Below are 14,118 nucleotides of genomic sequence, written 5' to 3'. Positions count from 1 at the left end.
AAAAATACATTTGCAATCTTTTTCTTCAGGCCTAGGTAAATGCTTCTCATATTTTTGATTGAAAAGAAGGTTAAAAATAGCGGTGGGGCAGTGCATTGCCCAGTTTCTTAATCTATTGGGAAGTTTTATTAGGGCTTCTCTGACATGGAAATGGCACGCTTGTGTTTCTCATGCTGTGCACTGGCTCAGGATCACGAGCAGCACTAAGATTTGTAGGGGTGCCTCTGAGATTTATAGCCTTCTCCGTGACTCCGGCAGGAGATCCTCTGAGGCTCCAGGAACTCCCTATTCTGCTGTACTCTGACTTGCCGATTTTCAATCAGTTAGAGAAACACGTTTTCTCTTTTCATTTTCTTCCCTCTTGCTAACCTGTTATCCCTGAGCAGTCAGCTCAGCTGGGGTCTGACATCCTCCGAGCTGCAGTCAGGACTGCGCATGGTTGTGTCTTCCTAATAGCTAGGTTGATTGCCAAGTGTTTTTGTCAAAGAATAAGGGTTGTGAGGAGCTGAATGACCTCCGTCTCCCTGAAGAGGTGTCCTCTGCAAGGCTGCCTGTCACACGCTGCTTTAATGTTGGCACTCCAGAAAAATATTGTAGCTAAGATGGGAAGCCCTGAGCATGTTTTCACAGGGAAGCCTTGCTTAAATAACCCTTCCATATGCTGTACATCACTTTTATCAGCACTAAGATATCATGTGCACGCTCTCCGGGTACACAGTCGAACGAACATTGAATTTCACAATTCAGATTGTTCTGGCTCACAACACATAGAGCATCCACTGCTGCTCTTTGCTAGTTTAACCCTCAGAGCTGGCCAAAACCTCATGCCCTTCCACTGGGTTCAGAGTACTTCTATTGTTCCACTGGAGTTTGGGATTTTTTCGTACTTGTTCTGCTTTTGTCCCAGATTTCATCCCAACTACTTGTTCTGGTAACTGGGCAAGCCCCGTGCCCCCTCTTCACAAGAAGTTCAGAGATGTGTATATACAGGGAGCAATGTCCATTGTAACAGCCCAAAACAGTGAGCAGGTGAAGACAAATGTATTGCAATGTGGTAGAGTTGCTAGGTTATTCATTGTGAAAAGCTTAATAAAGCCAAGTGATTGGGAAAAGCAAAATGTGGGTCATGCTAAGAAATAGGGGCAAAAGCCTTGCTGTGCTTGGATGGAGTCTGGAGCTGGGGGAGGCAGGGCATGGAGTCACCTCAGAAGTTCTTCATGCTGGTGTCTTGGTCTTCCTTCCATTTTCACTTGGGTAGGAGGACCCAACGTCAGCTAGGGACCACCTGGTTCATATCATCAAATGGTAGGAAAGGGCCTGCAGCTGGTGCACACACCCCTTCCTTTAAGCAGCCACATATTTTATGGCATTCAATCTGTTTAATAAAATCATCCAGTAATTCTGATTATTACCTACCCAGAAGAGTTGCTGCTTACCCTTAGATCCAAAGGCTAAGCAGCAATAATCCAATCATGGTAATCATAACTTACTACTTTGATCTTCAGATAAAAGAGTCTATAGAAGTGCAAAAGTGTTACATCACCGTTATTTGGACTACTTCAAAGCATGTTATATACCCTAATGAAATCTCCCAACACACTCTGACGAGAAGTAATAGGAGGCAAATGTGTGAACAGGAAAGGAGTAGAAAGGAAGAGGGGAGAAGAGGAGTTCTTCTATGGTGAAAGGCAAAAGCAGCAAAAATAAGGACCTGTACGCTGTGGCCAGGTGTGAGATGTGAAGAAGGGTCTACGAGGGCCCAGCTGCAGGAGGCAAGTGCATGGGAAACTTTCCCACAGGAGGAATTTTCTCCTCTCTCATTTCTTGAAGCTCTCACTAAGAAGCAAGATCTCAGGCTGCAGGGAGGCAAACAGAGGGAGGGGGCAGCTTTTCATCACAGCAGTGCTTCCAAAGCCTTAAAAAATTTAAAAAAATCAGCACGTGGATCTTAGCAGGTGAAATAGGGGCAGCAGAAACACTAAACATGTTTCTCCCTCACAGTTTGAGAGTTTTAATATTAAAAGACTCCTGTGCACATAAAGCTCTTCTAAAAAACACTGGCTAGGGAAACCAGACTCATTCCTCACCATTCCTACAAGGGAGACGGTATGCCCTTGTAGAAAAAAGAAAGGCTCAAAAGTGAAAATGGTGAAAATGTAACTTGTACAGTCTTGATGAGGGATCACATTTTAAATCGAAAATGAGAGAGAAAAAGAAGGGAATATTTGGGAACATTGCTCAGAGCGAAAATCTTCCAGCACAGAAAACACTCCTCTCCCAGAAAAGGCTTTTCTCTCATCATATCGGGAAATCTGACAAAAGACAGAGGAAAAAAAAAAACAGAAAAGAAAAAAAAAACACCAAGGCAAGGCACCCTGGAAGAAGTCTGAACTAAGTTATTGCAACATTGCCCAGAAGTCTCAGGAAAGGAGCTCTAAATTGTGAGTACATGTTGATGGGGTCATGGATCTTGGAAAAATGGAGAACCGGTAGCATATAATCCAAAAAATATTAAATCTTTAGGAAAAATAAAGCTTTCTTATCAAGCAGACTTTGAAGAAGAGACTGCGGGAGAGCATATAAAATCTAGCAACACAGCAAAGGACATTAGCACAATAGGCTGTTGTTTAAAAAGAAGGATGAGTGCTGTTAAATTTGGGGCCACCTGAGGTTGAGGAAGTTCCTGAGTAATGAATCTCCTGGGGCGCTCCAGTGAGTGCTTCTGACAAAATGTTATGCTTGTCACCTTGTGAGTTTTTCTCAGCAAAGTGAACAAATGTCACCAAAGTGAGAGAAATACATGAAGAGCTTTTTTTACAGTTAAATTTCTGCTCAGAGGCATGGCGAGAGTCAGGAGTTTTCTTCCTTGTAGCAAAAGCTGGCAAAACTGCAGGAGAGGGATGACTTTGCCTTTCACCAGAGCTGCCAAGCAGCCCAAAGTGACCACGTGTTTCTCAGCAAGCATCTATCTAAACACTCATCCCTTAAACTACCCTGGTTTGCAACTTGGAAAGGCATGCTGTGCCTTGCACTTAAGAGGATGACAGTGTGTTTCTTTGGATTTGTCTGTTTTGCCTTTCAACCATACTTTTATTTTTTCTTAGGGTTCCACTTCATCCCTCTATCCTAACCCTTTCTTTATGATGCTTTTAGCAGCCCTCTGGAAGAGCTTGGTGTATTACCCTGCAGTTTTAGGGATAAGCACCTCCTTTCAGGAGCCAGTTCTGACTGCTCAGGGATGGTGGCTCCCTTGGGCGAAGGGCATACCTCAGCTCTGCTCCGTAGGAGTGGTTTTATACCATGGGTGGTATATGGGTCCTGCTGAAGTTGAGGAGAGCTGGTTGCTCATGTCAGTCCATGTTTGGCACCTAGTGCTTCCAACACCATCATTGTTAGCTTAGTAGGTGGGTTGTGTTGGTTGCATATCAGCAGGCTGCGTTTTGCGTCCATTGAGGACCACAGGAGAGCGCAAGTTGCAGGCTGCTACTGAGTACATAAATTAACCCCTGTACAGCTGGGCCTATTTGATGCTGCCTCTGCCTGCTGGGATTGTGTCTCAGGAAGGGAAAGTGGACGAAGCTGCAACTCAGGAAAATTCCACCTGGTGACCAACACTTCTAGCCACCCACCCAGGCGAAGTTCATAAACGTGATTCATCTTCTTCTCCCACAGCTGGGAACTGAATTAGAGAGATGAAGCAAGCTAACGTGGATCCCATAAAGTGGCAGGGCTTCTCGAGAAACAAAAAAAAGAGCTCCTGGATGCTACTCCTCTGGCTTGGCCATTAGGTACCCGTGCCCTGTCAAAATTCTAAGTGAGTGTCTTGAAAACAACACGTAGCTGCTCCATGTAGTGGTGCTTATGCTTAGCACTGCAGCAATCCAAACTCCGATGACTGGAGAACCACAAGTGGCATGATGCATTTCTGACTAAGCAGGAAAACTCATTTTAGAAAGAGGTTTTGCCCATTAAAGGGAAATTGAAGAAAGAAGCGCCAACATATTCTGCAAAAGAAGAGATGAAACGGTGGGAGAGGGACCACGTACTGCTGTCCAAGGCCATTAGCTCAGGCAGAAAGAAACAGTAAATAAGCTATGACTTATAATTAAAGCCCTACAGATACACATCCTTCCTTTGAATCTGGGAGATTCTGCATATTTGCAGACATGTTCAGTCGTTGCAATATTTACATAGCAAGTGATCCCAAGGCGTCTTCTTGAAAGGACTTCTGCTGGGATTCTGTAATCCATTTTGCCTGAGAACATGAGAAAGAACAGATCTGCAGCCCATAGATGGAAGTTAAGAAGCTCTCAAATTTTTTCCTTCTGGTTTTGGTTGTTGGTTTTTGGTTTTTTTTTTGAAACAAAAATTGGTAAAAAGAAAAACAAGAGACAGCCAGCATGGGACTCCCAGTACCTTCACCCTCAGCTTGCTTACCCTGTCTCACTGGGTGATGTTACTCACGGGGATCATCTGTTACCTCTGCAGAAAAGTTGTGAGGGGAGCTGAAGAATGAATTTGTACCACTGGGAGAGGTAAATGAGAATGTCAATAAAAAACGTTCTTTCTTCTGTGTTTCTAAGGGCACTCTTCACACTCCATGTTAAAGCTCAGCACTGCAGCTGGGACTCTTGTACCAGGAGGTAGGGTTCAATAATAAGTAAGCGCAAACTAATAATGGCAAGGAAATTAATAATACAGCATGGACAGAGAAACAGGCATTGTAATCACTCAGATTTGATGACACTTAGCAGCTCATTCAAAACTACCCGTGGCATAGCAGAGCGTAAGAGGATAAGAGCTTTGCAGCATGTGCGTGATGGATGCACCCAGAGCCGTTCGCAGCTCCACAACCCCACGCTAAGTTTGTTCTTCTATCTATGACTATTCACAGACTTTTCAAGCAAATGTGGGGTTCACATCAGGGTCAGAGATAAAATTGTGAGACCGATCGTGCCAGATGGTCTGTGACACACAGAAAAAGCAAAGCTCATTTACATTGACAGAGTTTAATGTTGAAGATTTGTTTAAAATAAGAACAAAACTGGAGCAAAATGTTTGCAACTAATCCACTACACAGATAGACCCATGAAACTATCTAGAGTCAGTATCAAATTAGCGGAGTAGTGTCGGGGATCAGAGGGTCTGTGTGGGTAGAAGACCAAAAGTGGATTTGACCCACAATCAGTAGAACAAGCATATAAGAGCTTTTCTTTCAACAGTTTTGCATTAATTCATTCAGTGACAAATATGTCAGTTGACTAAGTGAGCCTTTATTAGAATTGAATTTAACAGTAAATCTGGGAAATCCTCCCAAAGCAGCAATGGCTTTAGAATCCCAGATCTGCACTTCTAATTAAAACACTGTCACTTTAGGTGTAATTCTCCATAAGAAATGGATTTGCAGAGCAGGAAGGGAGAAGTGGGAGAGAGCTGAGATGGTGCTTGAACAGTTTTCCAATGAGGTTTCCTTTGTATATTTTCTGATGATCATAATGTTTTTTGCAAAAGTGTATTATGCTCTTCTAATAAGACGGCAAAGCAGAGGCAAACTCCTGTCATCTTTTCCTACCTTCCATAAGGGATAAGATCAAAGAGCAAATTGTTTGATCAAGGATTGCATTTTGTTTTCAGAAATAAGAGATTATAGCTGTACAATTTTCTGTTTTTCTGTGAAGAATCCATCAATGCTAAGGCTGGAACATTTAAAAAAAATCACTTCACGGGAACAAAGGGAAGTTACAACTCTTTTGTGTTTTCTACTGGCAAAATGCAGTTGCTTTTCAAGAAGAGCTAAAAGGAATAAACCATCTAAGTAAGAAAATCAAAATTATTATTTTCAGCTTGGTCATCTGCAATTTTTCCACTAGACAGGTATAAAATAGCACATTCCAGAATTATCTTTTAAATTATACACATAGTAGTTAAGAGTTTAATGTCTTATAAAAACTGAAAGAAAATTATTTCCAATGAGAAAGCAGAAACAAAATAGTTTACCATGTTAAAATTATACCTTTTAGCCTTTCAGAAATGAAACATCAAGAACATCAAGTAACAGAAAAATGCAAATCTTGGGCAGACCCAAACCAACCATTTTTGGAATGCTACTTTCAGAGGACATTTGCAACCATTATCTTTTCATTCTGATTGAAAATATTAAGGTTTCATTTACAATTTCAGAATTTTTCACGGTGCTGAAATTCTGGTTCCTAGCCAGCTCTAATGTTGAGTAGATTGTGCACCACGGATAATGAGGGCACGGTATTTACTCGTTACTCCTGCAAGGGTAATGTTGGAAAGGAGAGCCCCATTCTTCCCACTGTTCTGGGAGGGGCAGGCAGGACCCCAAGTCAGGGAGAGGAAGCAGGAGGGGAGTGTGATTTTAACCAGCACAGGTAGGGCTAGAAGAAGAAAGCAAGACATCTTAGTCTGGATTGTGTAGGAAGGAAGAGTGTAGGTGCAGAAGGAATAATACAGGTTGAAAAACATACAGTGTAGTCTGTCTAGCTATTCCATCCCTTTCTGCATCCTGGAATTAGCCATGCATTAAACCCTCTTTCACTGTTGTCCTTGCTTATTTTATTCTGTTTTGGTTGTGGGTTGTTCTTTTGGGGTTTTTTTTAGTTCCTTCTATTCACAAGTATTGCTATGATAATGAATGTGAATAAATCCAGAGGTCAAACAGACAAATCCAAACATCCAAATCTTAGCATATCTTTAAAGTACTAACCAGTGTGCTCTGTATCACCTTAGCTCTGCAGAGGACTGAGTCACTTGTTTCCACACAGCGGAGAGCTGATTGCCTTCATGTTATGCTTGAACGGGTATGGGGACATGTAAATTCTCCATGCAAGAGGATTTAAATCCCATACTGCCCATTAGTGAAGAGAAATGAACCTAAGCTGGGGCTTAAGCTGCAGAACATTTGTTAGTCAAGGGGAAGGTCATTTCCCGTTATCTAGCTGTGGAGTGAGATTTTCAAAATCTCAAAGTGACTTCAAAGTACAAGGTATATCTACTCCTCTGTGACTGCTCTTACTAGAGCATAAACGTAACTCCAAGTCTCACTGGCTTTTGACCAGGCTTTTAGCTCCCTAGTGTTGAAGTCACTTTTAGAAATGGGACATTATCTCCTAAATTACAAAGGCACTTTTGCAAATGTGTCCCGTGATGGTAGCATTGCTGCTCTCCTGCTTGGTCTACAGAAGTAACAGAACAAGATAGTAATGGATATTGTCTTTCCGACCACTTGCAGTGATGAGCAGTAACAGGCATTGGCTCAAAATCTAAATAGGCAATATGGTTATCCAGAGAAACTGTACTTGTGCTGTTTAACCTGTGTTTACTGCCCTTGAGCTCTGGCCGTGTCACATGGGATCGCATCTGCTTGTGTGATGGTTCATCATGACTATTATCATATTTTTTATTGTATTGCATTAGCCTCCAAGAACCTTCAGCACTGGCCAGCGGCTGGGTGTGTTAGAGGCTACACAACCACGGAGCAAAGGGACGATGCCCTGTAGAGCCCATATGCTGTGTCTTTCCAGCAGCTTAGATTCACAGCTTCTAGCTCTAAGTCTACCTAGCAATGAGGGCAAACATTGCCCTGTAGCAGCGTCTGCAGCAAAACATCATACAGACGAAGCCCTAGCCATGCTGGCAGTCACAGCAAGTTGTTTATCTCCTCTTGTCTCCTCCACGGTCTAGGAGAGTGAGCACTCACCTCCTCACAGTATCTCACATCATGAGGAGACATGACCAGCACCAGCAGCAGGCACAGCCCAGATGAGACTGGTGCCTCATACAGGTGCGCATCCTGTCCCGTCTGACTCCCGTGGGAAGGCAGCTACAGCCCCCTGTCCTGCTTTCCCCAGACCTCCTTGCTACCTCCCGGTCTCAATAACCCCTAGTTACTTTTTCATGCTGTCGATGCCAGGTGCGGAGCCGGGAAGCGTAAGCCATCTGCAGCTGACAGCAGGCAGCCCCCTGGGATACGCCAGTAATGAACATCACCAGGTTGTCGAGGGTCTAGAGGCAGGAATCCGGCTCACTGCCGCTGAAGGGATTGAAACAAGTCTCAGAAATATCCCAGCTTCGTCAGGAAGGAAAGGCTGTATAATTTGCAGCTGGAAATGAATGTGATTATTTGCCATGCAAATGGATTTTGCTAGCTCAAAGTGGCCTTCATCAGCAGAGATTGTTGTATTTGACATTATCTGGTTACTCTTGCTTAATGCTTCTGTGCCTTTTCTGAGCGCTTCCTTCCCTGAGCACACATCACCCAGACTAATTAGAGACAGGTATTTTTTTCCCTCTTCCCCATCAATCTGAAGACATGCGAGCTGAATCCATAGCTACCTCCCTCCCCAATCCCTCTCCAAATATGAGACAAAAGGTAAAGTTGTTTGTGCTGACAGTCCTTCAGGCTGAATATTCTCCGCAGATAGGAAGCACAATGGTCGCATTTATGTCACCTAACTTGAGCTACTTAAAAATCAGCTGTTTAGTCCAACCTAGTCATCTTAGTTCCTTCAAAATTCAGTAGGAGGGGGTGGGGTGTGGAAGGACCTCCTCCCAACCTGAGACAGATGGGGTGAATCATCCCTGGAGGTCCCTAGCCATCTCCAGAGGTTTTTTTGGTGAGCATATCTCTCTTAGAGACTTAAAAATAGAGTAGAACAGTGCCCATGTGCCTGCCTTTCCCACAGCATCCAGCACTCCCTCAACATACCCCTGATCCCCCTCTCTGGCTGGCAGTGATGGGGAGGCATAAAAAATAATCTGGGATGAGGGACCATCAGCCTGCTCAGCCACGTTGCTGCAGTTGCCAGTGAAGGAGGAGGTTTGCGTGACAGTGCAGGATGGGGTAACCAGCACACAGCTTATGGTTGGAAACCATGCCAGTGGGCTGTAGAGCTGGAAAGAATATTCTTTGTCATATCCTTCTTGGGGTTTAAGATCTGGATGATTAAGAAAAGAATTTGTGAACTCTCTATAGTACTACCTTGGAGATGGGTCCTGTAGACTTTCCTGAAAGACCTTGAAAGGTGAATCCTTCAAAGTCATTCATGGAGCTTGTGTTTAGGGTGAGATGGACTTTGCTGCACAGTTTCAGAAAAGTCCATAGAAGAAGAAATCAGAGGGAAGGGCAGAGGCTGTGCTCCAAAATGAGTCCCCTGTGCAGAGGAAAACCCAGTCCATCTCTAACCAGAGCAGTCCTTTCAGTCATAGCTGTAAAATGCACTGCTTGTCCCTTCCGTAATCACTTGCAGTCATGTTTCCTGCAGTTTCTCTCTGCCACGGTGAAAGCTGCTGTGATCACTCTCCAGGAGCATGGGGCTGTCCACACATGTGGTGGGATGGATCTTATTTCCACATATTCAAACAGTGCTTTCTGCTCTGCCCCACGCGCCGCACACATGTGAGCTCAGCCGCTGCGCCTGCTTGCTGCCGGCAAGTGATCTCAAGGAGTTTTGTCTAAAGAGATTTCAGGGTGGGTTGATCTAAACGGGGAGATGACGTGATGTCTGCAGGAGCAGCTCCCCTCACACCAGCAGCGTTTAAAACCAGACTGGACAAACTGGGAAGGTGTAACCTAGATAAGTCATGCAGCTGGTGGGCTGTGTGGGTTTCCGACAGTATTATATCCAACTTTCCAGTTCTAATTTCAGGGATTAGCAGGGCGTGTTATTTCCCTCGACGGAGTGACAGAGCAATCAGGTTTGTTTGTCAAGTTGTGTTAAACCACAGTGAACCATAGCAGCTGGACCCAGGGCTTCAGGCAGACCTGGACACGGCATGGCACACACTCTCATGAGCTGATCCAGTGCCCTTAGTTGAACTGGGATATCTCTGTTACCATCCAATAAATCACGTTTCTGTGGAGTGGCTCACGTCAGCAGGAAGGCAATGCTGAGTCATGGTCCTCCACAAGGAAATAAATGGTGTTTCTCACAGGCAGGTGAGTCAGGCTTCATGAAATAGCACTGTAAGCTACCTTCTGTCTGGACAGTGCTCCGTATCTAGAGAAGGAACATATAAATAATTCAGACAGAATGCGTGAATACTGGCATCACGCTAAAATTATCTTCCACTCTTAAAATTGTTTGAAAATATTTTAATATAAATTACTGCCTGCTTGACTTAATTTTCCTCTATAGATATACAGTGGTTACAGATAATTGGCTATTTGATTGTAGCGAGTGCACCTAGATTTTAAGGCATTATTATGAACATCTTGTCTAACCACCTGCTGAATACAAACCAGATAATGTCAGCAGGCAAATTGTTCGTTAAGGCCATAGATCCTCTCTGAGCTTCATTATGTCTTAGAAAAACACCGAGGTTTGGTTTTTAAACTTCAGATGATGGAGGAGCTGACCTAGTGATCCCAGCTGGTCTGTATATCTGGTCTGGCTCCATGCTGGTGCTCCTTCCCACCGGGGGTACTTAGCACAACACAGACAGACCTCGTCAGAGCTGCTGTTTGGATGGGCATTGCCCTGCCCAGCTAACTGCCTCATAGTTGTCTCCATGTCTTATTATTAATATTGTTATCTACTCTGAAAGGAATTGAAAAGCAAAGCAAATTCCATCAGCTAATTGTTAATTTATTTTTCACTGTAAATTTTTTATCCCCCCTTTAATTATATTGACACTTTGAAAAGCAGATCAAGAACTGAGGTAGGCTTTTGGCTTCCCTGAAAGCAGCTGGAGAACGTGACTTTGGGTAAATGCCAGAGTAAATGATGGGCCGGCAAGAGTGAGCTGCGCCTTTTGGACCTTCACACTCCTCCTGTTTGACTCTCCTCTCTGTGTCCAGGTCTCTCTCTGGCCGCATAGTCGGTGGCGTCTGGTGGTTCTTCACCTTGATCATCATATCCTCCTACACAGCTAACCTGGCTGCCTTCCTCACTGTGGAAAGGATGGTTTCTCCCATCGAGAGTGCAGAGGACTTGGCCAAGCAGACGGAAATCGCCTATGGGACCTTGGAAGCTGGCTCCACTAAAGAATTTTTTAGGGTAAAATGTAAACTTTAATGCAAATATTTTGATTAGCTCCTTGTTTGACAAGTCCTCCAGGCCCATCCTCTCTCATCCTTAGCCCAGATCTGGTTTTTTTCTCTCGCTTCTCCTTACCTTGCTAGGACCTGCTGAGCTTGTCCTTAGAACAGCAGAAACTCAGTTTCCCGTGCCACTCAGAATGCTGGCAGTGTCTCCAGCACATGATATTCTGTGATTGTAAACACAAATATGGAATATCCGTGTGCTTCCCCACATTATCAAGGACCTACCCTGAGCAACTCCAAAAGAAACCATCTCATGATTTCTGGCTTGGTTTGCCCTTTGCTTATCAGCAAAATCACTTGCCATACACAAATACATGGCAGAAACCAGGGGTTGATCTGGGCTCTGGTGCAGAAATGCCAGGAGGTTCGTTAACATCCCATTACCCCTTTTGCCTTCCATGGCCCATCTGATATGTGAGTATGTGTTCAGTCCAAGCTGGAAATCTCAGCTGGCACCAAACCTCTGCTCATGCTTCTGTTGGGTTTGTGCTGTCCTACACAGCGATCCAAAATAGCAGTGTTCGAGAAGATGTGGACATACATGAAGTCAGCCGAACCCTCCGTTTTTGTGAGGACAACAGAAGAGGGGATGATCCGGGTGAGGAAGTCGAAAGGGAAGTATGCCTACCTCTTGGAGTCCACGATGAATGAGTACATCGAGCAGCGGAAGCCCTGCGACACCATGAAGGTGGGAGGTAACTTGGACTCCAAAGGCTATGGCATTGCAACGCCAAAGGGGTCTGCACTGAGGTAAGTAGCTTGGATTCATTTCTTTTGCCAGACTACCTGGCAAATCAATGTATGCACACAGTTCAATCTCCATTGCCATGTTAATCACAAAAGCTTGGGGCAAGGAGGTGGGGGAGGCGAAGGATAAGGGGTATGAAACCTCAGCGTGATGTGCAAAGGAGTAAAATGGCCAGCTCCCATGGAGCAGCAATGGGAACATCTCACTGTTCAAGCCCTGCATTTGGAAACGATCCTGGCTGATCCACTTACCATGACTGTGTCTGCTGTACCAGGTGGTGGCAGGGGGCTGCTGTGGTGTAACCATTGGTTTCACAGAGCATTATCCAGAAGGGACGCTCATCCTGTGCCATGTGAACTGCACAGCTTTGCAGAGTATGGTATTACCCTGGCTTGGATCCATGCTTGCAGAGGGAGTTCTCACGGGGAAAACGTTTTGGTTTTTTCCTCAAATGCAATGCTATTTGGAAGGGGTAGGCAGCCAGTTTTGAAAAAGCCCTGCAAAAGGTGCACATTTTTATTCACTGAGTCAATTCAGATCCTGCCAAGCACCAAATTTATGGCAAGTCCAAAGGGGCACAAATCCTGCATTTCTGAGCCCAGAGCTGCTGCTGCCACATGCCTTTGCCTACTGTCATGTGAAATGTCTTCAGAGACCTTCCGTCAAAAAGAAGAATCTTTTAAAAGTACAGACCCAGACCTGAGTGAAGAGCAGAGCTTGGGCACTGCACACACCCATGCTCCTGGATGCGAGCTGGTCCCCTGCAAAGTGTCTCCCACAAACTGACCTGCCCAGTCCAGCATTACCACGATCTGCAAACTGGGGTGGTGACCTGAGACACATCAGAGGTCTGGCTCCTTTTGGCAGCAGCCATGCAAGTTCCTCACGTTACAATCCTGAGGAATGTGAGTTGCAGGAATTTAGTGGGACTAGTAAATCCGCAGAAGCCATAGCTTTAAGTAATCTGATTGATTACTCAACTCATTTAGTTGTTTATTGAACAGATACTAATTAAAATATTTTGACCAAAATCATATGTGTGGCCTTATACTTGCTTGCTAACATAACGCAAGGCAGAGGCATTTCATCCATGCTCTCTGGGTTACTAGAAACCATCTGATCATTTGCTGATGCATCTGTCTGGTCACACAGCTTCTGAGCCAAAGCCAGCCCAGAGGATCAAAGATGTCTCAACTACTGCTAGATGAAGCCCAAGGATTTTGATTTCTGCATTTATTAAGTCAGCACAAATTATATAAAAAGCACTTCCCATATTGGCAGTATCTTTAGAGAAGCTCATGAGCGCAGTGCAGGTGATCCAGCAGGCAATTCTTGCAACCAGCGTGGTTCAGGCTCTGAAATGACTCGGGACCCTCCAAATGAAGGTGGATGTATTCTCACAGCTTTGAGACATTTTCTGTTGCACTCTCTCCGATGTTTGTTTTCTGTCTTGCAAATATGGAAATTAGGATACAGGGCTGATTCCATTTATTTATTTATTTAAACATTCTTGTATCCTAATTTTGATACTATAAAAACAAACAAACAGGAACATCCTACCTGTCTTGTAATTGCTGGCACGTGAAGGAGCCACTTGTCATACTTCTAAGAAAAATAAACAACTGAAAAGAAAACCACATCAATCACTTCAATTTTGCAGCTCCAAACATCCCTCTGCAAGGCATGATTCAAAAAATTCCTAACTTTTTTTTCTGTTTCCTCTTTTTCATCCCAGCTGCATGTAGAACAAATTTCTTATGGGCCTAATGGCAAAGGAGTACTGCTTGATTTTCCATCTGATGGTGTTTCTTTGGAACAGTTGCTGTCAGTTTTTGTCCCATTATGTTTGTTTTGTTCCTGTTCTTTTAATCGTTTGAATCTCAGTAGTTCCCTACAGTCATTGTGTAGTGTCTGTTTTCCCCTTGGGGTCCTGCACGTGAGAGGTTGCCCCGAGCCAGGTGACATTCAGGAGGCACCTGTATAGCACAGCCAGCCTGTCTCTTAGGTTTCATCTTCACTCGCTTCCATCCACAAAGTACAAGCTTTGAGCCAAGTTTATCTTAAATCAGGAGTGTTTTAGAAGCTGGGCTGCATTTTGATTTTTGCTGCAACCTGTCCCCTTTGTAGCTAGAGCAGTTTTCCTGTGTTTGGGAGAGCTAATTAGGAAAGGATCCTAGAAAGATCCTAAACGAGAGTTCACCATTGTTTTTCTTGTTTCTACATGGGAACACAATGCCAAGGTATTGCCACAAATGAATGAAAACAAGGTTAAAAATCCAGAAATAATTCTACATGTTGCAAC

General features: G+C 44.2%; 1 protein-coding gene across 2 annotated transcripts in view; it reads left to right on the top strand.

Moving 5' to 3' along the window:
* The window catches only part of GRIA1 (glutamate ionotropic receptor AMPA type subunit 1), a 125,538-nt gene that overhangs the window by 94,987 nt on the left and 16,433 nt on the right, over window positions 1-14,118 (top strand). For both annotated transcript variants that reach the window (XM_056350118.1, XM_056350120.1), the window contains exons 12-13: window positions 10,823-11,021; window positions 11,571-11,818. In XM_056350118.1, the coding sequence (XP_056206093.1) occupies window positions 10,823-11,021; window positions 11,571-11,818 (447 nt within the window). The remainder of the gene's footprint in view (window positions 1-10,822; window positions 11,022-11,570; window positions 11,819-14,118) is intronic.

This window comes from Falco biarmicus, chromosome 8 (assembly GCF_023638135.1).
Source record: "Falco biarmicus isolate bFalBia1 chromosome 8, bFalBia1.pri, whole genome shotgun sequence".
NCBI lineage: Eukaryota > Metazoa > Chordata > Aves > Falconiformes > Falconidae > Falco > Falco biarmicus.
The sequence above is the reverse complement of the archived record's forward strand: the minus strand, read 5'-3'. Positions and strand labels throughout refer to the sequence as shown.